This window comes from Myotis daubentonii, chromosome 18, assembly GCF_963259705.1.
Source record: "Myotis daubentonii chromosome 18, mMyoDau2.1, whole genome shotgun sequence".
NCBI lineage: Eukaryota > Metazoa > Chordata > Mammalia > Chiroptera > Vespertilionidae > Myotis > Myotis daubentonii.
Genome location: NC_081857.1, coordinates 4,234,604 through 4,261,614, shown reverse-complemented (window position 1 = coordinate 4,261,614; position 27,011 = coordinate 4,234,604). Strand labels below are relative to the sequence as shown.

At 54.9% G+C, this 27,011-nt stretch overlaps 1 protein-coding gene across 6 annotated transcripts in view; it reads left to right on the top strand.

The window, feature by feature from the left end:
• Positions 1 to 2,617: 2,617 nt before the first annotated feature.
• The window catches only part of GPR161 (G protein-coupled receptor 161), a 36,134-nt gene continuing 11,740 nt past the window's right edge, over positions 2,618 to 27,011 (top strand). The window contains exons 1-3 of one of the 6 annotated variants that reach the window (XM_059675542.1): positions 2,618 to 2,823; positions 17,744 to 18,161; positions 21,530 to 22,254. In XM_059675542.1, the coding sequence (XP_059531525.1) occupies positions 2,817 to 2,823; positions 17,744 to 18,161; positions 21,530 to 22,254 (1,150 nt within the window). In that variant the 5' untranslated portion in view covers positions 2,618 to 2,816. Of the gene's footprint in view, positions 2,824 to 2,883; positions 3,031 to 3,156; positions 3,352 to 3,489; positions 3,791 to 17,743; positions 18,162 to 21,529; positions 22,255 to 27,011 lie in introns of those variants that run through there. The other 5 variants (XM_059675545.1, XM_059675544.1, XM_059675543.1 and 2 more) reach the window with 5 other exon arrangements.

Sequence of the window (27,011 nt, the reverse complement as noted above, 5' to 3'; positions counted from 1 at the left end):
TGTTCTGCTTATTCATGCATTCATTGGTTGCTTCTTGTATGTGCCCTGATCAGGGATCGAACCTGCAACCTTGGTTCATCGGACGATGCTCTAACCAACAGAGCTACCAGGTCAGGGCTGAAAGTGTTGTTTTGATATGCATTTCCCTAATGACCAGTGATGTCCAACAGTTTGTTCTGTGCTTAGTGGCCATTGGTACATCTTCTTGGGAGAAATGTCTGCTCAGATCCTGTGCCCATTTTTAAGGTGGGTTGTTTATCTTTTTATTATTGAGTTGTAGGAGTTCTTTATATATTCTGGATGCAAGTCCCTTATCAGATAGGTGAATTGCACATATTTTATCCCAGGTTGTGAGTTGTCTTTTCATTTTCTTCATGGTGTCCTTGGAAGCTTTAAAGCTTTTAATTTTAATAAAAATCCAAGATATCCAGCTTCTCTTTAATTACTTGTGCCTTTGGTGTTGTATCTAAGAAAGTCCAAGAGATCCTCATAGATCCAAAAGTTTGAGAGCCAGAGGCCTTTGAAGACATGCTTTTATTTATTTCCTTTTTTCTTTAATGTATTTAAAATGTTTTATTGGGTCAGGCCCTGGGCCTATAGTGGTGAATAAAACAGACAGGGTTGCTGCCATGGAATTATGTCTACCCCTGGAGGCATACTAAAAACAGATAAACAGAAAAAATATGTCATAACGGGATAGATTTCTCTTTTTTTATTAAATCTTTATTGTTCAGATTATTACATTTGTTCCTCTTTTTTCCCCCCATAACTCCCCTCCTTCCAGTTCCCACCCCACCCTCCGCCCTCACTCCCCACCCACTGTCCTCATCCATAGGTGCATGATTTTTTTCCAGTCTCTTCCCGCATCTCCCACACCCCTTTCCCCGCCAAGAATAGTCAGTCCATTCCCTTTCTATGTCCCTGATTCTATTATGATCACCAGTTTATTCTGTTCATCAGATTATTTATTCACTTGATTCTTAGATTCACTATGGAAAAGAACAGAGAGCTCCGAGAGCAGAGGGTGACGCATGCCTTTCAGATGGGTGGGGATAGACTTCTCCGAGGCGGCACTGACACTCAGATGTGAAGGGGCTGAAGGATCCAGCCGCGAGGATGGGGGAATAATATTCCTTCTGGAACAGACAGCAAACTTCCTGATTTTGCTTTGACTAGTTTTATTTGGATTGAGAAGATATTTTGTACCAAAGATGTCTCATCATATGTCGATTCCTCATGAGCATTTAGGGTTCACTTGGGCAAAACCTCTCATTATTTTAGTACAGAAGTCTTTTTGGGGGGGGCGGGGGGGGGTCTCCCAAGGGGAATAGCTTATGAAATTGATCTGGGAAAGGAGAATTATTTTATATCTTTCCCTAACTTTTTTGGAAAAAAAAATTCTTTCTCAAATCAATGTTGTTTTTCACACAACTGTCACCTGTATAGCGATATATAGTGAAATCGTTACTTAAATAATTTTTGTTTTCTCTTCATTTGACTGAATATTGTTCGTGGCTCAATATTAGCTCTAGAGGAAATAAAAACCAATCTTAAGAGCAATTGAAAAGATGCACTTGTTGGCAGCAATTTCTATCCTAGAATGAACAGCAAGTTCTGAGCTCTTGAGTGATGGGAAGAAAAACCTTTGTGATAAATAATATATTTGATAATGAGCAGCAGGAGAAACAAATGTTTTCATTTGAAGAGTTCACAATGGAATAAAGTATGGGATGGGCAGTTTTTGCATCATGGGTGCATATGGAGCCCAAAGAGCCATAACTGTAGATTTTCATTCTCGCCATGTCAGTGTATGCCATATATTTTCAGACCTTTCTCTAATTCCAATTTTCAAAGGGCTCGGCTCTCGGGTTCTATGGCGCTAGGGGATTTACGTACATTATCTCAATTCATCTTTTAAAGCCTACAGATAGGCAGGCAGGAGTGTGCCTAGATTATGTCCGACAAAGCCGAGGTTCAGAAAGGTTAAATAACTTCCCCCAAGGTCCCAAGTCTTTGCCAGTGTGGGTATCAGTGCAAATGAAAAATTCATAATAACTAGGGATTTCAGAATAAAAGTATAAACTACTCTGGAGAGCAGACTGCTGGGATCCTTCAGCACCTGGCTCGCTGGTGACCTGGACTCAGAGGAGCTTCAGCCCCGTTTCTGACCAATGAAGCACGTGTCCCACAGGAACGGTAAGCCTTTCAGTCACTCTCTCTCCCCCGCCCCCCATGCGTCCCTGAAGACAAGCGGGGTGCTTGGCAGGTGCTGGATAGTCAATTATTGTTCTAAATGCCGCCTCAGTGGCCTAATAATAACAAGAAAGCGGTTCCCACAGTGCCAGTGTGTAGACAAGGGAATAATCAATGCATTTATCAAAGTAGATGGATTTCTGGGGAATTTGAATCCTGCTCCAGGGAAAGCATTCATTTTCGCTGGAGTTTGAACTTAACTTCCCACCCGATTCTTTGCTGCCCGGTCTCTTGCTCTCTTCTTCCCTCCCTCCCTCCCTCCCTTTTTAAAGCAGTTTTACTGTTTGCTTGCACTTTGCGTCCTCTGGGTAAGTTTGCTGCATAGAAAACGCAGGAGAGGGGACATAACCCTTCTAAGGAGGCTCCGTTCTGTCCCGCGACCTGGCAGCGCCAGTCCGTGTGCATCGCGCTTTTGGCTCAGAGGGGAGAGCAGGCGGGTAAACATCCACCCCGTCACCCCCAAGCGGTGCGGGTCCCCTCCGCAGGCTCGCGGTGGCTCCTGTGATAGTCCGGGCCGGGACAGTGCCTGGCACCAGGCAGACACTCACAAGTTGGCCGGATGAATGAAAGGTGAGCAGGGAAGGATGCCAGGAGTCTAGGCGAGGCTGGAGGAGGCGACGGGGCTGCGCGGAGCCTCCCGGAAGAATCCGAAAGTATGAGTGTGATGCCGGGAGAAATGGAGAGGGGACGTCCCGGCAGTGGAAGCGGGACGGAGGGACGGGACCGGGAAGGCCGGGGCCTCGGGGTTTACGGGCGCCGAGTGGGGCGAGCCGAGAGGTAAGGGCGAGACAAAGAGCCGCCGCCAAGGCCGATGTTGGGAAGAAATGGAAAAGCGGTGGCGGGGGGAGGGCGGACGCGCAGGAAGGGGCGTGAGGACCTGGAGGGGCAGCGCCGGGGGGCGGGGGGAGGCGCGGGCGGCGCGAAGTTCCCGGCCTGCGCCCCGCGGGTCCGCGTGCTGGCGGCCGGGCGGGAGGAGCGAGCGGGATCGGGGCTGAAACCCGAAACCTCGGGTCCCGCGCGGCCGGGAGGAAGGAAGCGGCGGCGGCCAGGCGGGCGGTGGCCGGTCGGGCCCTGCGCTGCCGCGGCGGCGACCCCTCGGTGAGCAGGCGGGGCGCGGAGCCGGGCGCGGGCGGGATGGAGCGCGGCCGAGGGGGGGGGGGGGCGCAGGGCGGGGGCGGGGCCGAGGCCGGGCCCGGGGGTCCCCGCGCCCCTCCCCACGCCTCCCCGCCCCGCGGAGGTAGGGCTGTCCCCTCGGCCGCACCCGCCAGGCGGTGGGAGCCCGAGTTCTTTGTGGAGGATCTGGGGGGCGCGCCCCTCCCGGCAGCCTGGGCTGCCCAGTGGCCCTGCTCGCAGCCTCGCCCTGCGTCTCCGGCGCCGCCTAAGCCGCTGCCAGGACCCCGGAGAGGGAGGACGGCGGTGCGTGCCCGGGACCGGCTCATTGGGGTCGTGCGCCCCCAGGCCGAGGGGCTCAGGCCCCGCTCGGGGACAGGCGTGGGGGCAGAGCGGCCTCGCCCTGCGCGGGAGCCGCGAGGACCAGGTGAGCAGCATCCTCCGCGGGGTTCAGGGCGCTGTCTCGCCACGCCTGGCGGGGGGCGCGCCCAGAAGTCGCCGGCTGCCCTGGCGCCGCGGGGTGGCGCCTCCGCCCCTCCGATCTGTGAGAGGGAGAGCCGGCTAGCTTTTGGGGGGCTTGGCCGGCCTGCTGCTCCCCTGGGTCAGAGCTTAACCCCCTGCCACCTTTGGCGAACGCCCGCGGGGTGAGAGCCCGCGGGAGGGCCGGGCCGTCCGGTGTGCTTCTGCGACTTGACTTCTGCGCTCCAGCCACCACGCAGCCCAGCCGGGCGCTGGCAGCACTTGGGGCCACAGCTCTGGGCTGTGCTTGTACCTTTGATCAGTTTGGGGAAGTGCTTTCAAGATCAGGTCATTTGACGGAGGTGGTGTGGTTTTGGAAGGAAAGGACCTCGGTTCCTGGATGAGTTCAGTGAGAATAAGGGTACATTACGTGGGCCGGCCGGTGTCCGGGGCCAGCGGGTGTCCGCGAGCTGGAGGCTGGGAGGACCGGCCGCACAGCGCTTGCCTCCCTTCCAGCCGGCCTCCTCCCCTGGACAATCCTGGGAGAGATTAGCACCCCTGAGAATCACCTCCCCGCAGCCCCCCAGTGAGACAGGTGGGGAGAGGCCGGAAGCAGGAGGAGGGGTGGGAGGGACCGAGGCCGCACAGTCCAGACTCTTCACCCAACTCTCTTTACCTGGGACTCCCCACCCCTTTGGGCACTTCCTCCAGAGCACCCTCTCTGTCCTAGGCCACACCCCTCTTATTTTATACTTGAAGATGCTTACAAGCACTTTCATACACGTGTTTGTTTCCTTCACCTGACAGCCCTGTGGAGGGTGTAGAGGCTGTAGCCCCTTTTACAGTATAGACGAGGACACTGAGCCTGGAGAGATGAAGTTCTCTGTCCAGAAGATTGGGAGCCAGCATGGAAGTCCGGTCTTCTGACGTGGCTCCATCACAGGGGGGGCCCAGGACTCAGGACCGGTCCCTGTCCTGCTCCACCACCCCGCAGGGAGATTAGGCCCCTCATATAGAGGCCTGCCGAGCCCCTCATTTAGAAGCGAAATCCTAGGCCTCAGGTCCTCCAGTCCTCCCCTTTTGTTGCGACCCTGTGCCGTTGGAGTCGGAGAGACGAAGGGGGCTGTGTGGTCGGAGGGGCTGAGCTCTTTGGGTTTGAGGAAGGCAGAAATGGGCTGAACTGAAACGGGCCTAAATGTCAGCCACAGGAAGTTCCGTTCTGTGTAGTGTAAACTCTGTGCTGGCCGGGGGTGGTCAGGAGGCTGCCTGCAGGAGGAGGGCTGTGTGTGTGTGTGTGTGTGTGTGTATGGTGGGGGGGGGGGCGGGAGGGACATGCCTTCCCCTAAAGGGACGGGGGCAGGTGCAGGTGCCACAGGCTCCAGCACAGTGTTGCCTGCCCTCAGGGGGAGCTTATATTTTAAAATAGATTTTTATTGATTTCATAGACGAAGGGAGAGGGAGAGAGAGAGAGAGAGAAACATCAATGATGGGTGAGAATCATTTATCAGCTGCCTCCTGCACGCCCCCCACTGGGAATCGAGCCTGCAACCTGGGCAGGTGCCCTTGACCGGAATCGAACCCGGGACCCTTCAGATAGAGCAGGCTGGTGCTCTATCCACTGAACCAAATTGGCTAGGGTGGGAGCTGTACATTTTTTATGGGGGGAAAAGCTCCACGTTTTTTAAAGATGACAACTAATTCAAAATGTTTTTCATAACGTGCAGACTGCCAGCTTGCACCCTCTGCATTAGCCCTTAGGAGGCATTGCTGTCCTGTGAGACACAATGAAACACACCTGAGGTGAGAAGCGGTATTTTCTCTTCTGATGTTTTTCTTTGAGAACAACAACCACAGAAAACCCTCAGCAAAACTGGAGGTAGCTGTTTGCTCTCTCTGGAAATTGGTGGAAGGACTGACTTTCTGACTCAGTTGTACCATCAAGTTTTCCCTCCAGTTTTTCATTGAATTGTCTGTGATTCCATCAATTTGTGAGGCTCTTACTAAATTCTGGAGTTTAATTCTTTTCTTGTTAGTAAGTCAAATATCTTGCCTTTTGTGTTTTCTCCATCTTTGTTTATTGTACCTTTGTGCAGGAGTATTTAACTTTTAGGTGGTTAAGTCTGTATTGATTTTTTTTTTTTTGGCGGCTTTAAGTTTTCTTGATTAGGAAATCCTCTCCATCTCAATATTAAATTTTCCCTTCTCCATTTTTTCTTTGCTATTGTTTATTTAAATACTAGAGGACTGGTGCACAAAAATTTGTGCACTCAGGGGGGTCCCTCAGCCCGGCCTGTGCCCTCTCGCAGTTTGGGACCCCTCGGGTGATGTCCACCTGCTGGCTTAGGCCCACTCTCCTGGGGGATCGGGCCTAAGCTGGCAGTCAGACATCCCTCTGGCAGCCCGGGAGCCCTTGGGGGATGTCTACTTGCCAGCAGGGAGCAGGCCTAAGCTGCAGTCGGACATCCTTAGTGCTGTTTAGGAGGTGGGAGAGGCTCCCACTACCACCACCACTGTACTGGCAGCCATCAGCCTGGCTTGTGGCTTAGCAGAGCTCCCCCAGTGGGAATGCACTGAACACCAGGGGGCAGCTCCTGCATTGAGCGTCTGCCCCCTGGTGGTCAGTGTGTGTCATAGTGACCAGTCATTCTGCTGTCAGGGTCAATTTGCATATTACCTTTTTATTATATAGGATAGAGGCCTAGTGCATGGATGGGGGCTGGCTGGTTTGCCCTGAAGGTTGTCCTGGATCAGGGTGGGGGTTCTGCTGGGGTGCCTGGCCAGCCTGGGTGAGGAGCTGATTGGTGTTTTCAGGCTGGCCAAGCCCCCCAACAGGGACCCTCACCCCATGGGGGTGTGGCCAGCCTGGGTGAGGGGCTGAGGGCTGTTTTCAGGCTGGCCACAGCCTCTTCAGGGTGGGAGGGTCCCGCTGGGGTGCCTGGCCAGCTTGGGTGAGAGGCTGATGGCCATTTTCAGGCTGGTCACACCCCCTTCAGGGTGGGGGTCCCCACTGGGGTGTCTGGCCAGCCTGGGTGAGGGGCTGAGGGCTGTTTGCAGGCTGGTCACACCCCCTTCAGGGTAGGGGTCCCCACTGGGGTGCCTGGCCAGCCTGGGTGAGAGGCTGATGGCCGTTTTCAGGCTGGCCACAGCCCTGGGCTGGAAGCAGGTATCTGGGATTTATTCATCTTCTATAATTGAAACTTTGTAGCCTTGAGCAGAGATCAGGGCCGCAGGGCAGGTGGGAAGCTTGGCTTCCTCCATCACCGGGGGCAACCTAAGCCTCCTGCTAGCTCCAGTTCCGTGGCTGCCACCGTCTTAGTTGGGTTAATTTGCATATTTGCCCCTGATTGGCTTGTGGGCATGGCTTGTGGGTGTAGCAGAGGTACGGTCAATTTGCATGTTTCTCTTCTATTAGATTAGATATTTTAAATTACTCTTTTTCTTACTTTTTTTCAGTTTCTCTCCTCCTTGGCACCAGGCTTGACTTGGTCAGGGAGCCCCTTTAGCCAATGTGGTATGCATAATTTCTTTCATTTTCATAGTGACATTTTTTATCAAGTTTTTTTTTCAGTTCTGCATCCTTTCTTCAATTTAATGTTTAAAGAAATGGCAGGAAGGTCATCTGTTACATAAACAAAATGAGCAAAGAAACATCTACCTGAGTAACAGGAAATCCACAGAAAAACCTTGCGATAACAGAAGTAATTACCAGGCCAGGCTGGGCTGCAATACAAAGAAAATTCTCACTTAATTCTAATTCCAGTCTGATTCACCAAGTCTTAAGGATGAGCTCTTCTGCAGGTGGGAGAAGAGGCAGGAGGGACATCTGGACGATGAAAGCAACGTCATGTGCAAAGTCAAGGACTTGGAGGATGGAGAGCGATCCGGGGTAGCCGAAGTGGAGGGTCCTGCGAGAGAATTCGTCCTGTGGGTGCCAGAGAACGACATGGCACGATCAGGCTTGCGTAGGGGACTGGCAGCCTGGCAGCAGATTGGAGTGGGGGCGAGATCAAAGATAAGACGAGATCGAAACGTCTGGTGGTCCTTGGGGGAAGGTGGGGGTGTTCTGAGCTGGGGCAGTGGCAGGGAGGATGAAGTTTTGAGTGAGAAGTCAGTGATGCGCTCAGTGTCTGGGATAGGAATGGAACCAACCAACGCCTACATACATGATTTTACTGCGAAGGTCAGTATGGAAATCCAAGGCTCACGCATCTACCCGGTCGCACTGAAAGTGCAGTCCGGGCCTTCCACGGCAGGAATCCTGGTAGGAGGAGCCTAGGGCATCCACATTTCCGACGTGAGTGAGTGGGTGGTGTTCTTTCGATGGTAGAGAGAAATGCGAAGAACAGCATGCTGAGATGGTGGATTCCATCAGCACATGTTGTACCCCAGCTGCCTGGGCGTGACATCTGGGAGAAGACATCCACCGGGGCTATGCAGCTGGAGCTCCAAAGAGTTGTCTAGGTCAGTGGTCGGCAAACTCATTAGTCAACAGAGCCAAATATCAACAGTACAACGACTGAAATTTCTTTTGAGAGCCAGATTTTTTAAACTTAAACTACATAGGTAGGTACACTGTTATTAACTTAATTAGGGTTCTCCTAAGGCTTAGGAAGAGCCACACTCAAGGGGCCAAAGAGCCGCATGTGGCTCGCGAGCCGCAGTTTGCCGACCACGGGTCTAGGTTATTGATGGAGATTTTGGGATCATCTTTGTTTAAGTGGGTACAGAGAGGGAGCTTAAAGAGAGAGAGAGAGATGCGATATTAAATCCGTCTCTATTTTCAGTTACAGTTTACATTTGATATTATTTTGTATTCATTTTTTAAAAATATTTTTTATTAATTTTTTACAGAGAGGAAGGGAGAGGGATAGAGAGTTAGAAACATCGATGAGAGAGAAACATTGATCAGCTGCCTCCTGCACACCCACTACTGGGGGATGTGTCCGCAAGCAAGGTACATGCCATTGACCGGAATCGAACCTGGAACCCTTCAGTCTGCAGGCCTACGCTCTATCCACTGAGCCAAACCAGTCAGAGCTGTATTCGTTTTGGGTGTGTGCATATATGCATAGTGGTTAGACAATTGTGTAGGTTACACAGTGGAAATAGGATTCTTTTCTTTTTTGCAAGAGATACGAAATCCAGTTGAAATTGACTTGAGCAGAAAGGGAAGCTCTTGGCTCATGCGCTGAGCTGCTCAGGAGTCTGTTTGGCTTCAGGCAGGGCTCCAGGTTGAGATCATTTCAGCGGGTCTCCTTTTCTTACCTCCTCTGTCTCAGGCTGTCCCCCAGGAAGCTGTCCTTCTCCCATCTATCCCCGCAACAGTCTCCTTGTGTCTCATAAGCTGACTGGGTGGTGGGAGTTGGGATATGATTGACAAGGCGCCAAGTCCTGTGTCACATCCACGAAGGCACAGGAACTCACACTATGGAAAGAGGGGCTCTACAGAGGAAGCTCAGGGCAGCTACCAGAGCGAGGGGAGGGGATGTAGAGGAGCAGACGGTTTGTTTCCAGATGGGAAAGGGGGGAGTGCCCCAGGAGGGAGCAGTAACACTTACAAGGTGGGATGATTACAGGTAAATGGGGCTTGTTCGGGAGCGAAGGAGGGAGCCGCAGGGGCGAGCAGGGTCGGGGGGCCCAGGTGACGGGGGTCGCAGGCAGAAACGGAAGCAGCCGAAGGCGCCCCGGCTATGGAGAGCTCAAGGAGAGGCCGCTGGATTCGGCTAGGAGGTCCTTGGCAACCTTGCCCACAGCAGAGATCAGCACTTGTTATAAACTTTGACTGAGACTATCTTCTAGTCTAGAGGGTCCTTTTCTTACCTGCCGTGCGCACTCCCACCCAGCCCTGGGGATGGCCAAGTGAGGGCAGAGAGGTGGTGATGGAATCAGGAAATCTGGGCTGTCAGTAAGTAGGTGCATGGCTGTAAGTAACTCCCTCCCCGCTTGGGCTTCAGTTTCATCTGCAAAGTAGCACGACTCGAATGAACTTCTCAAGGTCTCTCTTAGGTTTCAAATGTTGGGGAGTCATGAATATGATCACACATTTTAAAAAATGTTCTCTCTACTGAATATCAGATCTAAGTAGATATTAATGAGCAGGGGATATGAAATATTCATTTTCTCTGCATACAAAGTGCTGTTGGGAGATCGACGGGGACAGCGAGGAAGAATTTCTAAGCCATCTGGAGGGGAAAGCATCTCACCTGAAGTAAAACTCGTGCTAGAACACGCGTGTCTGAAAGGATAAGTAAAATAGAAAAGGAAAAGGGTGGCTAGAAAGTGGTGCTCAGGGTCATCCCGGGGGTGGAAGGTTCCAGAAAGGAGTCTTCAGAATTTTGCCTTTAAGGGGGACTTGAACTAGATGTTATTCACACGAGCGGGCACAGGGAGGTAAGAGGCTTGGGCAAGGCTGAGGCCCGCGATCGCCACCTTCCCCAGGCTCCGTGAGTCCGCCTGCCTGTCGTGTCCCTTCCACTGGAGAAAATGCTTAATGACAGCAAGGAAGGGAAGGATAATGAGGAGGCTGTTTTAATCCAGGGAGACATCGTGTAGCCTGGGCCAGGCTGGCGGTGGTGGAGAGAGCGAGACACAGGTGAGTTCTAGATAATTTCAATAGTACAGCCAGCGGGCTGCTGAGGGGCCAGCGAGGGGCCGTGAGAGGAAGTGAGGCGCCAGGAGGCCCCAGCGTTGAGGGTCCGAGCAGCGGGAGCGATGGGGCAGCATGTGAATGAGATGGAGGAGCGGTGGAAGGAGGTCTGAGAGGCCAACGATTGGAAGCCGGTTTGGACACCTTAGGCTTGCGCACCAGTGACGTCCGAGTGCCGTGCTGAGCCGCTGCGGGCCGGGCCGGGCCGGTCCGGTCGGAACTCCGGAGTGGCCTTGGCCTCGCTGCTGCCCCAGCAGGGGCTCCGCGCCACGCCCTCGGTCCAGCCGCCCGGGACCCAGCGCCGGGCGCTGGCAGCAGCAGCCGGGAGACTGGGGAGCGCCGGGCGGCTCTGGCCTGGGCTGGCCCAGCTCCGCCTGCGGGACCTGCGGGGATCCTGGATCCCGGATCCCGGGCCAGCGCTGGAGGCTTTGCCGAGCCTCCTCGGGAGGAGCTGGCGGTTCCGCTTCCCTCCCGCCCAGGCAGCCACCAGGTCCAGACGGTGCCGGGCCTGGGAGGTCTTGCTCCTCCTTCGATGGCTGAAGCCGCCTCCTCGCGCTGTGGTCAAGCCATCGCTGGCTTTTCTCCTCTTTCCGGAAGCTTCTCTCGGGCCGGGACTCTGCCCGGGCGACTTGGCTTCACCGAGACGTCAGCTGCTGTTTGTGGAGTTTCTGGGAGGCTCGCGGGACCCTCCCCTGTCCGTGTTGACCGGGAACGAGGGCGATGATGGCAGCTCTCAGTGCTGCTGGCCGACGCCTGGGAGAGCGGCCAGTGGCCTTTGAAGAAATTCAGCTGACAGCCCGTGGCCCCGAGTCCACCTTGGCTCAGGCCTGAGTGCTCCTCTCACCCCAGCACAGGAAGCGCGTCAGCAGAGGCGTGTGGTGAACAGAGAGATGCGTTTGGGTTCAGTATGTGATCCAGGAGGGTGCAGCCCCCTTACGAGCTGTATTCGGGGGCCCAGCCGTGGACTAGGCCCTCGCGAGGAATGATCCGTGCCCGACCCGGCCTGAGCGTCCTACCTGTTCCAGCAGGGCTTTCTCTAGGGCTGTGGTTCTCCACCTTCTGGCCCTTAAATACAGCTCCTCATGTTGTGAGCCAACCATAACATTATTTTCGTTGCTACTTCATAACTGTAATGTTGCTACTGTGATGAATCGTCATGTAAATATCTGATATGCAGGATGGTCTTAGGCGACCCCTGTGAAAGGGTCGTTCGACCGCCAAAGGGGCCGCGACCCACAGGTTGAGAACCGCTGCTCTAGGAGCCTTCTGTGGTTCAGCTCTGTCCGTGGGTGAGCAGCTGTGAGGATCACCCCGCCTTCATCTCACGGCCCCCAAACCCTGTGGGGGAGAGAAGTTAGAGAGCAGGTACCCTGGGACATTTTTTTTCAATTTTTAAAATTATGGTAAAATACATATAAAATGTAGCATTTTAGCCATTTTTAGGTGCACAGTTCAGTGGTTCTTGGTACACTTCATAGAGTGCAACCATCCCCACCGTCCGTGTCCAGGGCTCGTTTCATCTTGCAAAACTGAAAAATAGCTTCCGTTCCCTTCACTCCCCAGCCGGGCAGCCTTTCTGCTTCTCTGTGCTGTTGACTATTCTAAGTGCCTCATGACCAGTGAATCCTACAGCATTTGTGTTTTTGTGGCTGGCTTATGCCACTCGGCATAATGTCCTCGGGATTCATCCGTGCTGCAGCGTGTGTCCGAATTCCTCTCCTTTTGAAGGCTGAATAGCATTCCGTTATTTGGATGGATCGCATTTGGCCAATCCGGTCACTGGTTGATGGACGCTTGGGCTGCTTCCACATTTTGGCTGTTGTGAATAATGCTATGAAGGTGGGGGTACAATATGTCTTCAAGACCTTGCTTTCAGTTATTTGGGGTACATACCAGAAATCGAACCGCTGAATCAGATGGTAATTCTGTTTAATTTTTTGAGGAATGACCATCTGTTTTCTACATTGGCTGCTCCATTTTACATTCCCACCAACAGCGCACAAAAGTTCCAATTTCTCCACATTCTCACCAATACTTGTCATTTTCTGTTTTCTTCTTCCTTTTTTTTTTTTTTGATAGTTGCCATCCTAATGGCTGTGAGGTGGTATCTTGTAATTTTGATTTGCTTTTCCTAATGATTAGTGACCTTGAGCATCTTTTCATGTGCTTATCAGCCATGGCTTGTTGTTTTGTTGTTGAGTTTTAGTTCTTGATATGTTCTGAATATTAATTCCTAATTGGACATCTGATTTGCAAATATTTTCTCCCATTCTGAAAGTTGCCTTTTTACTCTATGTCAATAGTATCTTTTGATGCACAAAATTTTTAAATTTTCATGAAGTGCCATTTATCTATTTTTTTCTTTGTTTGCTTTTGGTGGCATATCCAAGAACTCATTGCCAGGTCCAGCGTGTGACTTGGTATATTTTGAGTTATTCTCAAGCCCCCATCTCCCGCCCCCCTCCATTTGTTGGTTTGTTTCTTTCTCTCCTGCCATGAAGTTGTTAGACCAACAGGTCAATAAAATAGTTAGACTTACGGCATCTTCATCCGTTCTACAAGCAGGGAGAGGACAGGCAGGAGCAACGCAAATTAGAGATGGGAGCACACAGCACCGCTGGCTGGAGCGGAAGGAACATGAAGGGGTTGGCGGTGAGCGTGTGGAGGAGGCCACGGCACGTAGAGTCTCACCTGCTCTGGGGATGGGTGGATTGAAGGCGCATGGCGTTCTACAGCCAGAGAACCAAATTGTGGAACTACTACTACCTGCTCTCTCGAACCAGGCACTCAACCTTTCTGAGCCTCAGTTTCTCCATTTTATTATTTAACAAACACTTGTGCAGATATTAACCCAATGATTCCTCCCACCAGCCCTATGAGGAATGTTCTCTGAGGAGGAATATTCCCTCCATTTACAAGTGCAAAGCTGACGCCCAGAGAGGCTGAGTAATGTGTCAAGGTCCAGAGCCTGTAAGCAGTGGAGCCGGGATTTGAACCCGGGCCCTTTAGTTCCTGAGTTCATGCTCTGCCTGAAGTGTGGACAGGAGCAATTCCTACCCCTAACCGTCACACACAAGGTCAAACGAGATGATGTTTATGAAGGTACGTTGTGTGCTGCACAGTGTTTTGCAAATACTGACAACAGTTACTAATAATGAAGCGGCACTCAAAGGTGTGGGGAGAGGAACGGATCACAGGCCGAGCCTTGGGGAGTGTCTGTGCTGAAAGCAGGAGCTTGTCTTGGGGAGACATTAGACAAGAGTCAGCGTTGATGTCCTTGCGGATGCGGTACCGTCAGTGGCAGGATCTGGAGGAACGCTGGCCTCTGGGCTTCCAGCCCCTGCACAGGGCGCAGGGCAGCCGGGTGCTCACACTGAGGCTATGTGCAGAGGGACCACAGCCTGGCGTCTCCCACTGGCAAACCGAGAACTCAGACGGACCACGAGGCCACTGGGCTCTGACTCTCACCTCCTTTCCCTTCTCTGGTGCATGCAGCTCAGCCCTGCTCCCCGTCAGAAGTGAGAGGCTTCGAACCAAGACTTTCCTAGGTTGTGATGCCTTCATGGGGACAAGAGCAAAGCACTGTGCACTGTCCCAGACCCTGGGTTGGCTGGCCGTCGGTCTTTAGCTCAGCGTTCTCGGGAGTGCCAGGGTGGGATGGGGGAGGGGAGAGAGGGCACCCAGGGTCCTGTGATCTCTTTCTGGCACCGAGCGAGCTGTGTGGCCCGGTTTGTGGGTGGAGTGGGGGCAGGGGTTCGCTCTTTATCTTAGTGCAAAACAGGGTGGTTATTAGAACCTTCTTCCCAGCTCCACCCCCCGCCCCCCAAGCTGGTGAGTGATGTGCATAAAGTGCTTTGAGGTGCTGAGATGAAGAGCCCCAGAGCGAGACCAAAACAGCATCACAGTGACCTCACCTGGGCCCTTTGAAGTGGTGCTGAGGAGTATTTCCTCGCCCCAGGGCTGTTTACTCCGCTATGCACCTCCCTGTTGGCCCCTGAGCTGGTTCCTCAAACCCAGGTCCTTTGGCTTCTACACTTAACCCCCAGGCCTCACTGTGGATCTGACACATGCAGGCGACGGCTATGAGCAGGAAGAGTCTCCTGTAAGTCAAGGAAAACCCAAGAGTTCTAGGTCAGATAGGAGGCAAGCCCCAAAGTATCTGACTGACACAGTTAAATAAGAGGGGAGAAATCCACCCTTATCTTGTAGTCATTCTGTCCTCACACACCAGGCTTTTCTAGGAGTATTTCTAGGGAATTCATCACCATGCAAACCAATTTATTAAACAATGGATACCGGTCTCAGTATTCCATAGTGTTGTCTTTCGTTTGGTTTTTTAACCCACACAATGGTATTCATCTCATTTGAGGGGCAGGTTTGGCTTTGATGACTCGAGGCTACTAGCAGTCCTTTCTCCAGCGGACAGCTCGCTCCCTGGGGGTGATTGGTCAAGAAGACTGGAGGCAGTTCCAGAGGAGGGGCCGCAGTACATTGAGGCGGGACAGTGCTGGCATGCCCAGCCTTCCCTGGGAGGGAAGGATTTCTGATGCTCGCATGAAACCGCAACCGAGTTCCAATCATGTTGTTTCTCCAAGCTGGAGCTGGGGATTATCTGGTCAGGGCAGGACGGAGTGAGTGTGGGAGTGGAACACCCTTGTGTCTGGCAACAGAACTGGCCAGGAGAGTGGAAATGTGAGTCACTCTTGAATTTGCTTCGTTCGATGGGCCCTGGCTTGTCAGGCCCCCGGCTCGCTGGCTGCCTGCCTGGGCGCCTTCACGGCCGGGGCATTCCAAACCCTCTCTTGTTCTTTAAAAGTACGGCCCCGGGGATTGCTGGGGCTTGTGCCCTCCCCACTCCAGGCTCCTGGCAGGGGCTGGGGTGTGGGTTTCCCTGGGGGACAGGTCTTTGTCCCACCTCCCCCTCGGCCTCCTGCGAGGACCCCAGGACTGCGGCTGTGATCTCACAGCTCACCGGTGTGCCTGCTAGAGCAGCCGCTGGAGAGCAGCCAGGCCCAGGCGTACTTCATTCCTTCTTTACAATAAAGTTTTGCACCCAATTTTTATCCTTTTCGTGCTTACTTTATAATGTTAACAATCCTGTTTGACTTAACAATGACATGGTTTTGAAGGTTAGTCATTCATCAACTCATAATTCTTGAGTTACGAACTGTGTGCCAGGCACTTGTCCAGGTGCTGGGGAAACAGCCACGACCAAGGAAGGCTTCTGGACCAAGACGAACTTAGGCTATGTTTACTCTAATCACACCTCTAAGAGCTTCCATTTTTCTTAGTGTTTTCATTTTATTTTGCTTTAAAAGCTCCTATCCATTTTTTGTCCCACCTATTCACGAATTCATTGGTTGATTCTTGTATGTGCCCTGACGGGGATCGAACCTGCAACCTTGGCGTATCATGACTATGGTCTAGCCATGTGAGCTACCCAGCCAGGGCTCTCAAAGTCTGTTTTCTTAGCCACTGTGTTATCACGTGTGCAGTTAAGAGTAACAGGCTTATGTAGGGCCTTATTTTGAGACACCAATTAATCATTTACATATAAGAGTTAACAAAGTCTACAACTCACAAAATAAAGACAAAACCCACAATGACCTCCCAAAGACAGACATACGAGGCTTATCTATAAAGTGTAGTCGTGGCACAAAGCTGGAGTAACCTAGCACATTGCATCACTGAATCAAAATTCAGAATACTTTAGCAGCCTGGACACACCGGCCAAATGCACAAAATAAAATTTAATAGAAGTAATGTTTTGTGTTTAGGCTTAAAAACATTAATTTCATAGTTTCAGTTTTGGGGGTGCCTACCTTCACAGAAATTCGGATGTGTGTAAGCGTGGGGTTTTAGTTGAGCTCACACTTACATAAGCTCAGTAAGCCCGACAGGCTGATACACTTGCTAAAGGAAAACACTTCTTTGAGATTATCCTGATCATGGAGGAAATTGCCCCTTTGTCCTCAACACTCACCCACCACATCCAGGATGGGGTGTGCAGGATTGGGGACCACAAGTCGAGAGGGTCACAGACATCCATGAGCAGGTCCCCAGCAGGCGTCTGAGTTAGGGGCAGCCTGGACGGCATCTTGGGATCTGGGAGACGTTATCTGGAGAAGGGAAAGAAGTAACTTGTGATGTGTTCCGAGGCTGTCAAATGCAGGAGAGACTAGGATGATTGGGTCCTGCTCAAGCGAGCGGGCATGGGGCCCGTGGTCATGACCCACAGCGGCCAGGCCCCATCTGAAGGGAATCTTTGTAACTAGAACTGCTGGTGAGGCCAGGCCTGCCTCCCATACCAGCAGCTCCTGTGGCCAGAGGTGTTTGGTGGAGATGTGGGTGTGGGTCAGCCCAGCGGCCCGGCTGTGAGAGGTGGTCGGCACCGGCTCTTCCTGTCTGGCTCATGCAAAGCAATCTCTCCTTTCTTTCTGGTGTCTTCTGTTGGTGAGGAACCAGAGCAGGTGGGGAAGTGATCGTGGGATTCTTTGGCTGATTGTAGCAGACACACATTTTTGGAGAGACATCCACGGGCAGCCTTGAATGCTAACATGTGTCAATGTTGAGTTTTAGCCAAATCCTGAGCCAGTTTCCTGAGCGCAGGAACCGCGCCTCACCGAGAATGAAGCCCTTGGGCCCAGACCCCTACCTGGTCCTCCACTTCCTACTGATACTCAGTGCCCGGGTCCTTGTCCGGCCGGAGCGATGGCAACGTCTCCGTGCGAAGTGCAGTTGCTTCTGCCCCGCTCAGGGGCCTCAGGATAGCGCCCACAGGAGTCCTGCTGCCAGCCTTCAGTGCACACGGGTCAGCAGGAGGAAGTGGGGGGAGCAGCACCCGGACCTGGTGCTGTGAGTCCCAGGTGGAGCCTGAGAGGCTGCCTGTCAGGGACGCTCCCGGGGCGAGGCTGCTGCGGGGTCAGGGAGTGGCAGGAGCCGCCCGCAGTGTGCCCCGTAAGCCACTTGTACCAGAACCACCTGCTCCAGCCCGTTTCACATGCAGATTCTCCTAGGTGCACCTCTGGTCTCTGGGACCAGCATCTAGCAGGTGACCCTTGGAGCTGACACTCAGGGTGACTCGGTGCATTCAGGGTCGGAACTGCTGGCCTTGCGGGACGGATGGGTCATCTAGAATGGAGGGGTGCCTCGTTCACTGGCTGAGTCTCTGGACGAGCTGGGGGCCTGGGGCCCCTGCTGCTCTCTGTGGAGGTCAGGTGATCTGATCCGATGACCTTCTCCTGTCCCCCGTCTTGTCTTGCCCTGTCCCTCCAGTCATCCAGCATGCTGCGCCCACCCCACGCCCAGGCGCACTGACCATGAGCCTCAACTCCTCTCTGGGCCACTGGAAGGAGCTGAGCAACCGCACGGGGGCGGCGGCTGGTGAAGGGGGCGCCATCGTCACCGAGTTCATCGCCATCGTGGTCATCACCATTTTCGTCTGCCTGGGCAACCTGGTCATCGTGGTCACCTTGTACAAGAAGTCCTACCTCCTCACCCTCAGCAACAAGTTCGTCTTCAGCCTGACGCTGTCCAACTTCCTGCTGTCCGTGCTGGTGCTGCCCTTCGTGGTGACCAGCTCCATTCGGCGGGAATGGATCTTCGGGGTGGTCTGGTGCAACTTCTCCGCCCTCCTGTACCTGCTCATCAGCTCGGCCAGCATGCTCACCCTCGGGGTCATTGCCATCGACCGGTAAGCTTGCCGCAGGAGGGAGGGTGGGGGAGTTAGGAAGCTGTGCAGAGGGACCCGGAGCGGTCACCTGGCCCTGGGACTGTCACGCTGAGTTCCTTGGGAGGATGCCGGGCTCTGTGGGGCCAGGGGAGAAAGCAGAGTCTGCCTTCGCTTCCGTCCCTTCAGCCAGAGGACCTCGGGTCTGACCTCGTCTCTCTTGCGTGGAGCTTTATTTCTCATTTATTATATAGGTGTTTGTTCTCGCATTCTGTTTAGTGTCATTGAACATGGAGCCCTTTCCAGCATTACGTCCCTGCCCCTGCCCAGGCCAAGAGGGAGAGGCTGCACCCTGGGAGGGCTGGCAGTGGGCATTGGAGCCCAGTGCCCATGTGTATGTGATCTGTAATATTTGTATATGTTTATATATAATTCTCTCTGTAGTTTTTTTAAAAGAGGTTCCATGGCTTTGAAAAAAACAGTCATAGAGACCCCCGATTCTTAGCGTACAGATGAGAACAGCAGCTGCGGAAGGTGCCGTGGCAGAGGAGGGATTGGACCTGCTGTTCGCTGCCTGTTGCTTTGACCTGAGCTGGCCAGAGCTGGGTTTGGGGTGGGGACGCAAAGAGGAAACACTGTCCCCTGTCCACAGTGCAGGGACCTCACCAACCTCCCCTCCAGGTGGAAGGAGAGCCGGGGAAGGCAGACAACCCAGGGACGGAGATGCAGGCGCCTGAGAGGTGCCCCTGCCCTGCAGGCTGGTGGCCCTCCTCGTGGTGTGGTGGCCCTCCTCGTGGTGTGGTGGCCCTCCTCGTGGTGTGGTGGCCCTCCTCGTGGTGTGGTGGCCCAGTGAGGAGGGCCCTGCGGGTACCCTTGCTGCATCCGACAGGCGCCCTCCGTTCCCGCTGTGTGCTGTCTGAGGGGGCGCGTGGCTTCCGTGGCGAGTTCCCCCCTGGATTCAGCTTGGTGATTTGCATTTTGCTGATGGTCAGCTCATTCATCCCAGGCGAGGGGGGACTTCCTCGGGGCAGGAGGGTAGACTCAGGTTCAGCGTGACGTACAGAATTGGGGAAGAAGCGGTCAGGGAAGCACAGAGGGGACGAGCCCGTGACACTGTCCGTGGCTGACACAGTCCCCGGGTTCCCTTGGGACCACCAGGGTTTTAGTGACAAATGGTCGCTGGATTGTCCATCCAGGGCACAGGCCAGGCCCAAGGCCAGAGTCCTGGCGGCTGTCCGCACGGGGGAAGACGTTGAGGGAAGGGAGCCGGCGGTCATTCACGCCGGATGGAACTCCAGCTCTCAGCCGCGTTCCAATCAGAGAAAGTACTAGTAGCTGGAGCCACGGCCTGTCAGTTCCGGTGAGGAAAGCCACGCTCAGCGTGAGTTACTGTGCTCCCCGGGGCGGGGAGCCTCCTGTTAAAGCCAGGGTCATATCAAGGTCACTGCTCTCGTGCAGGGGAGCTGAGTGTTGGAGCCCATATGTGCCCGGCGGCCTTTCAGCAACAGGTGACATCAGGAAGCCTCAGGGGACAAGGCCTGTTTGGGCTCCGGGCGAAGCGTGAGTTGTTGGAGAGCAGACGGAGGCCTCCAGAAGACAGCTGAGGGTACAGGGAGCAAAGGGACCCTCCCCCCACCCCCACTCCGCCTGCGTCCCCTGCGGGGGAAGCTGCCCTTTCTCCATTTTCCTCTGAACCTGCCTGAATGAGGCTTAAATTTCAAACATGAAGTTTCAAATCTATGAAATCCATCTTTTGTGGCAGACACGGAAATGATAGAGGGGCAGATTTGTGCATTTCCATGTATGTAAATTCCCCCCCATCCCCCCACCCTCCCGAAACCAAATAACCGCTGGCAGGTGTGGGGCACATGGCAGTGCTCTGGCCGGCTGGGGGGGCTCCTCGGGCTGGGCATGCCCATGGGGCTCGGACGCAGCTGGGAGAACTCACTGTCTCGGCTGGACTTGCTCCTGCCAGAACCTTAGTCCACGAGGGATATAAACACCATTTGTCACAATGAAGCCCAAAAAGTGCTAACACTAACAGCGTCTTGAGAATAGCCAGAGGCCGTGCTGCAAAGGAAGGTTATTCATCGAGATTGTTTTTGCGATGTCCAGGCGGGTTGGTCAGAGGAGCCAGGACAGCTGGCATTCTCTAGGCCAGTGGTGGCGAACCTTTTGAGCTCGGCGTGTCAGCATTTTGAAAAACCCTAACTTAACTCTGGTCCCGTGTCACATATAGAAATGTTTTGATATTTGCAACCATAGTAAAACAAAGATTTATATTTTTGATGTTTATTTTATATATTTAAATGCCATTTAACAAAGAAAAATCAACCAAAACAATGAGTTCGCGTGTCAGAGGTGACATAGGTTCGCCATCACTGCTGTAGGCGGCACCCCCACCCCTGCTGCCTGGCCACCCTGGGGCCTGAGGCCAGGGGCCGCATGTGTTTCAGAAACAAAGAAACTAGCCTTGGTTCTTTTTGATTGTGAAGGAAATGTTCTCAGAAGTGCCCTCGGCAAAGTCCCCTCACATTTCCTTTGCCAGGATGATGGGACCCAGGCCAGCGTCTCCACCCGTCACCGGGCAAGGTGGCCGCCAGAACGGCCTGGCTCGTTCCCCAGGACTCGGGCTGCTGTGGTCACAGCAGCTTTACGGGAGCACGAACAAGAGGGCGTCCCGTCCTCAAGAAGGAAGGGGAGCAGTGGGTGGCCAGGCAGAGACAAGCCGGGCCCCCACTGCCCTTTGAAGGGTGGCGCGGGGCAGGCCCGGCCCTCGCGGGCACACTCCGTCCTCCCACAGATCGGTGGCGAGGCTCAGTGGCTCCGTGTCGCAGATGGGAGAACAGAGCTCTGGGAGGTTGAGTCGGCTTCCCCGGGCCACACAGCCAGCAGACGGCAGAGCCACCGTGGAGCCAGGCGCCCCTGCTCGGAGCCCTGTTTCTCTCTCTGCTGCACGCACGGCCTTGTGAGTTGTAAACCCAGGCGCCAGGGTAACAGATGGCTGTGCCCGGGGCACATGCACGATTCTGTCCACACCGCAGTCCTGCACACGGAAACGCCATGTCCAGGCCAGATGTGAGACCGGCAGCCTTGGGCTGACCTCGGAGCTGGGTCCCCAGTGACTCAAGACGGTCCTGGTGGATGAGGTGGCTTCACAGGTGATATGTGAGGCTCGTAGCCACAGTCCTTGCGCACGTCCTGCCTGCACCAGGCGGCGCCTGCGTGGCCACCCCTCCCCTGCGTGCATTGCCCTCGGGGAAGTCCTCTCCCAGCCAGCATGTCCCTCGGTCACGATCTGGGTGGGGAGGTGCTCTCCGCCCGGAAAGCAGCGCGTGCCCAGCCTGGTGTTTTCTCTGTTTTGATCCTCTCTCGCCTCCCGTCCTTCCCAGCTACTACGCTGTCCTGTACCCCATGGTGTACCCCATGAAGATTACGGGGAACCGAGCCGTGATGGCTCTTGTCTACATCTGGCTCCACTCGCTCATCGGCTGCCTGCCGCCTCTCTTTGGTTGGTCTTCCGTGGAGTTTGACGAGTTCAAGTGGATGTGCGTGGCGGCGTGGCACCGGGAGCCCGGCTACACGGCCTTCTGGCAGATCTGGTGCGCCCTGTTCCCCTTCCTGGTCATGCTCGTGTGCTACGGCTTCATCTTCCGCGTGGCCAGGGTCAAGGCCCGCAAGGTGCACTGTGGCACGGTGGTCCTGGGGCAGGAGGACGCCCAGGGGACCGGGCGCAAGAACTCCAGCACCTCCACCTCCTCCTCGGGCAGTCGGAGGAACGCCTTCCAGGGCGTCGTCTACTCCGCCAACCAGTGCAAAGCCCTCATCACCATCCTGGTGGTGCTGGGCGCCTTCATGGTCACCTGGGGCCCCTACATGGTGGTCATCACCTGCGAGGCCCTCTGGGGCAAGAACTGCGTCTCCCCGAGCCTGGAGACCTGGGCCACGTGGCTGAGCTTCTCCAGCGCCGTCTGCCACCCCCTCATTTACGGACTCTGGAACAAGACGGTTCGCAGGGAGCTGCTGGGCATGTGCTTCGGGGACCGGTATTACCGGGAGCCCTTCGTCCAGCGGCAGAGGACGTCCAGGCTCTTCAGCATTTCCAACAGGATCACAGGTAACGAGGGAACTGGTCGGGAACGGGACGCTCTCGCCGCCCTGGCGTGGTGCTGGCCGAGGTCTCACACGGGCTGTGGCCTCCAGGCTCCAAGTACAGGTTTCCTTTGGGGGAGGAGCACCCAGAGGGCCCACTGTGATGCCCGCAGCTTTCCTGAGCGGAGCAGCGCACGGCAGGGGGCGCCAGAGTTCAGAAATCTGCTTGCTGTCCGCCCCCCTCCCCTCCCCGGCCACTGTCCTGGCCTGGAGGGAACAGCTCCCCTGCCCGAGAAGAAGGAACCCAGCACCACCAGCTGCCTTCCCTCGGCCAAGCTCTTCCTTCCAACTTCTGTACAGCAGCGGCCGCCCCCTCACCGCTCATCCTGAGATGTCCTTGGCCGTTCGTCCCAGGTCACGGGTGTCCTAGGTCGTCCCTCATAATGCAGCCCCCCCCCCCACACACACACACACTGAAATGCCACTCTGTCCCTGCGAGGCCCTCAGCCGGACAACTGACTCAGGACAAACAAGGTTCTGGACACCATCTGTCCTCTTTGATGGGACCCACAGGAAGACTCCAGTCAGGGACAGACCTTTATAGGCCTTTTTATTTTAAATAATTTAGCCTTGGGAGGGTTGGAAAAGCCCAGCCTCCCCTAGAGTGACCATAGTGCCTAACCACAGGCGTCACCAACCCCGACAGTGACACCGGCACCGACGACAGACGTGGTTCAGATGCCGCCGGTTTTCCGCTCACGTCTCTTCCGCTCCCACTTCGCCATCAGTCTCCCTTTGTCTTCTTCACGTCTGTGTTCTGTCCTTGTCTCCATGACATGGACACTTCTGTGCAGCGCTGGTCAGGGTTTGGTAGCAGTCCCTCAGTGTGTGATCTCGGGATCAGAAGGAGGTTATAGGCTTTTGGCGGGAACGCCAGGGGTCACGTGCCCCTTAGTGATCATGTCAGGGGCACGTGTGGCCCTGTGCCTTATTGCCATGGCACCCTTCATCTCTTGGGCGATGTCTTCGTCAGCTCGAGCGCCTGTAAGGAAACACCACGGCCTGGTGGCTTACACAGCAGACATTTCTGTTCTCACAGTTCAGGAGGCTGGGAGTCGGGGACCGGGTGCCAGACGGCAGGGTGCTGGTGCGGTTCTCGCCCGGCTGTCTCCTTGCCGTGTGCGCTCATGGGGCAGGGGTGGGAGAGAACAAGCTCTCCGGTCTCTTCTTATGAGAATCCCACCCCAGCGACCTCATCTGATCACCTCCCAAAGGCCCATCTCCAAATGCCCTCACACCGGGGGTGAGGGCTTCCGTGTGTGAATTGGGGTGAGGGGCAGACTCTCACTCCCTACAGGGAAGGTGGTGCCGGCCAGGTTCCTCCACCTACCGCCACTATTTGTCTGTCATTAGTAAGCACATCAGAGGAGAGGCTTGGAGGCTACTGTTAAACGTCCTGTTGCTCCTTCCACTGCCGCCTGTTTTTCCCATGGTTGGGGGGGGTGGGGGGGGGCGCGGATCTTGCCTCCTGCAGTTACTCCTCTGTTGTCCTCATGGAGAAGCAGCTGGGTTTTAGGGTCATGTGTGAGGGGGTCCTCACCGGGACGAGCTATGGGAAGAGAGATTTTGAGGGCACTTACCAGGTGCTGGTGGAAAGAGCCCACACGCACCTGCAGTTCTCAGCTCTTGCTGGATGACTGTGGGCAACTCACACCACTCAAATTGCGTCTTCCTCTTCATGAAACAGGCAGGGCGGGGCGACAGAACCCTCCTAATGATCACGAGTGCTCACGGTAGTGATGCCAGGAGAGCCGTTCCCTGAGGCAGTTACATAAGCCAACATCACTGGCTTATTTCCTGGGTTGATGGAGAGAGGAAGGCATTCTGGGACTTTTTATTTTGACCAAAGGAGAAACGAAATCTCCCCATATATCAGCCACCGGAATGCCCACCCAGGACACTTGCGAGATCATGTTTGCAAGTGTGACTTGTGAGCCACAAGTACCTCCAGGGTTTGTTTTTATTTCAGTGGTTAGTGTATTTGTTCAGATTTTGTAAAATCACTTATCTTCTAGGCAAAAAAAAATTTTTTTAATGTTTTTTTATGAAGTTAAGAATGAGGAAGGGGGAACAAATGAGGAAAGCGAATGGAGGAGGAGCGGGTAGACAGAACGAAAGGAAACGTCTGCTTTTCAGGCCAAGATTCTCCATGCAAGTCACTGGTGATTACCCTGGAAGAGCTGGGGAGGCTGTGAGAACGGGCGGAAAACACCAGCTGTGGTTGGGTTGGCAAGTTGAAGGCAGCTGGCGGTCTCCTGCTCATTGAGGGAGGAGCAGTCTTGTGGGGGGACTTTGGGTTGAGGAGTGTGTGGGACAGAAGATGTTCGCCTTCTCCAGGAATGGGAGCTGGGGGGTCCCTGTTGCCTCTTCCCCGCAGGTTCCCAGGCCGGGGCCAGCAGCACAGCAAGAGCCTGGGAACAGCAGGATACGGTGCCCGGCAGCTCGGCACCCCGCCCCGTCCATGCTGGGAATGACTCTGATGGGGAAACCTGGCCTCCGCCTCCCTCTCTGGCCCCTCTGGCCAAGCCAAGGCTGAGCACACCCTGGTCTAGTGCCCTCTGTGGGGCACAACTTGGATCTGCAGGAGGCTCCTCAGCCCCTGTCCCAAGCCTGCTTCGGGGCCCCCCTCCCCCTAGACAGTGCACCCCTACTAGTTGTCATCAAGGGCCAAGGAGGACAAGACCCATCCCGAAGCCAGCAGGAAACAACGCGGAGGCCCTGTCTTGCCCTTGTGCATCTCCATGTGGCTGGGCACCTGCAAAGCTGTAACCTACGGACGAGGACATGGAGTTACTTTTCCTGACGGCGCCTATGAGCAGAGGCAGAGTGGAATTCCAGAAATAGCTGGAGCTCCCAGCTGACTCTGGGAAGCCAGGAGTTTCATAAACACGTTGTCATGTCTGTTTCATACATAGATTTCAGCCACAATGAATGCATTTTGGTTTTCTCATTCTGTTGCCCCTAGGAAGGGTCAAAAGTTAGGTTCTCCCTGGGGTGCCAGCTGCCGCTGAGCCACCCAAGTATCTTCTGCTTGTGAAGAGCCCATTAGCAGGCTCCCCTGGGCTCCCCTGGGAAATTGGAGGGTGGCCTGGACCTCAGGGGAGGGCAGCCTATCCAAGTGCCACTCGCCTGATGCTCGCAGCTCCTGAAACCGGGGATAGTGCCTTCTCGGTGTCCTCCGGGGACCAGGACACTGGCCCCTGTGGACGCAGAGGACACGCTTGCTCCTGGGCCTCTTGGAAAGGCCTGGGCTGCAGGGAGGGAGGGGCGCCCTGGAGCCTTTGAATTCTCCCACCTGCTTTTCCACGTTCCGTTCCTGGTGCCACCTAGAGTCTTCGGGTCACTTCACAATGTCCACCTCACCGCGAATGGCCTCTCGCAGGCACTAGTGGCTTCCAGCTGCCCCCGGCTTCTGACCGGCCCCTGGGGCCTCTTGCTTTGTGCCTTTAAAATAACATGTAAAAGGGTTGGATTGGGCCCAGCCCAGTAGGTTGGCTATTTCACGTGAAGAATCTCGGGGTGACTGCACCCGCTCTGGTGGGGAATGCTGGGTGAACGGACTGGAGGGGACCTGGCTGCGCGGCTCCCAGACCTTCCAGCCCAGCCACGCTCGTCTGGCTCCGGGGAGTCCCCCTGTGGGGACCGGGGCTCGTTCCTGGCTTTCACCGCAGCCTCAGAGACGGTGTCCAAACCCACTGTGGCCTCAGCCTTCCCCGTTGGCAGTGAACGGTCCCCGGCCTCCTTCCCAAGAGAGGCTTCCTGCTGAGACACAGTCTTGTTCTGGGGTCAAGACCCTGGAGGGGCGGGTCGTGTGGGGTCTCGTCCCAGCCGGCCACACCAACCCTGGGCAAGAGTGCAACTCCCGGATGTCATGCCCTCCCCTCCACCATGGCATGTCCTCCTTGGCTCCAGAGAACGGAGGAGGGTGTGTGTCTGTCCTCGCAGGAAACCAGGTGAAGCCCTGGCCGGTGTGGCTCAGTGGTCGGAGGGCTGGCCCATGCCCTGAGGGGTTGCAGGTTCGGTTCCCAGTCAAGGGCATGAACCTGGATTGCAGGTTCGATCTCCAGCCCCAGTCAGACCCCATGCAGGAGGCAACCAATCAATGTCTCTCTCTCACATTGATGTTTCTCTCTACCTGCCACCCCCTGAAAATCCATGGAAAAGGTATCCTCAGGTGAGGATTAAAAAAGAAAAAAGAAAAGCCAGGTGAAAGGTAGAGACCGGAGTTTCCGCCTTCTGGGTTTGTGGGAGCACAGCGGTGGCCCCTCACAGTAGGTCCTTCCGTCTACCAGGCCGTAGAGCTTCCTCGTCACATCAGAGTGTGACTTGTGAGCTCAGGTTTTCATTCCTAAGAGCTCCTTTTTGGTGCCTCCCTGGTCACCACAGCCTCTTGTCTATGGATTTGTTGTTTTCTCAACTTTCAGAGAAAATTCGAACGTTTTTGTTTTCTTAAGCTCCCTGCCTTGTCTCCTCTGAGACCCACTGTTCTTCTTTCCTTGATATCCCCCCGTCTCTGTCTGTCTAGTGCTTTGCTCACAGGCCTGTGGTCTGCGCCTTCCCTTTGTGGTTCCTAACGAGCCCCTGGTGGGAGGCGTCTGGGCTGCAGGTCCGGCCGAGCCGATGCACCGTGTCCAGCTCTCAGGGTCCACGCGGCTCTGTCTGGGGTCTCCAAGGCCAGGCTCGGGGCCTGTCCCCCGCTCTCCTGCTGACACTGGGGCCACT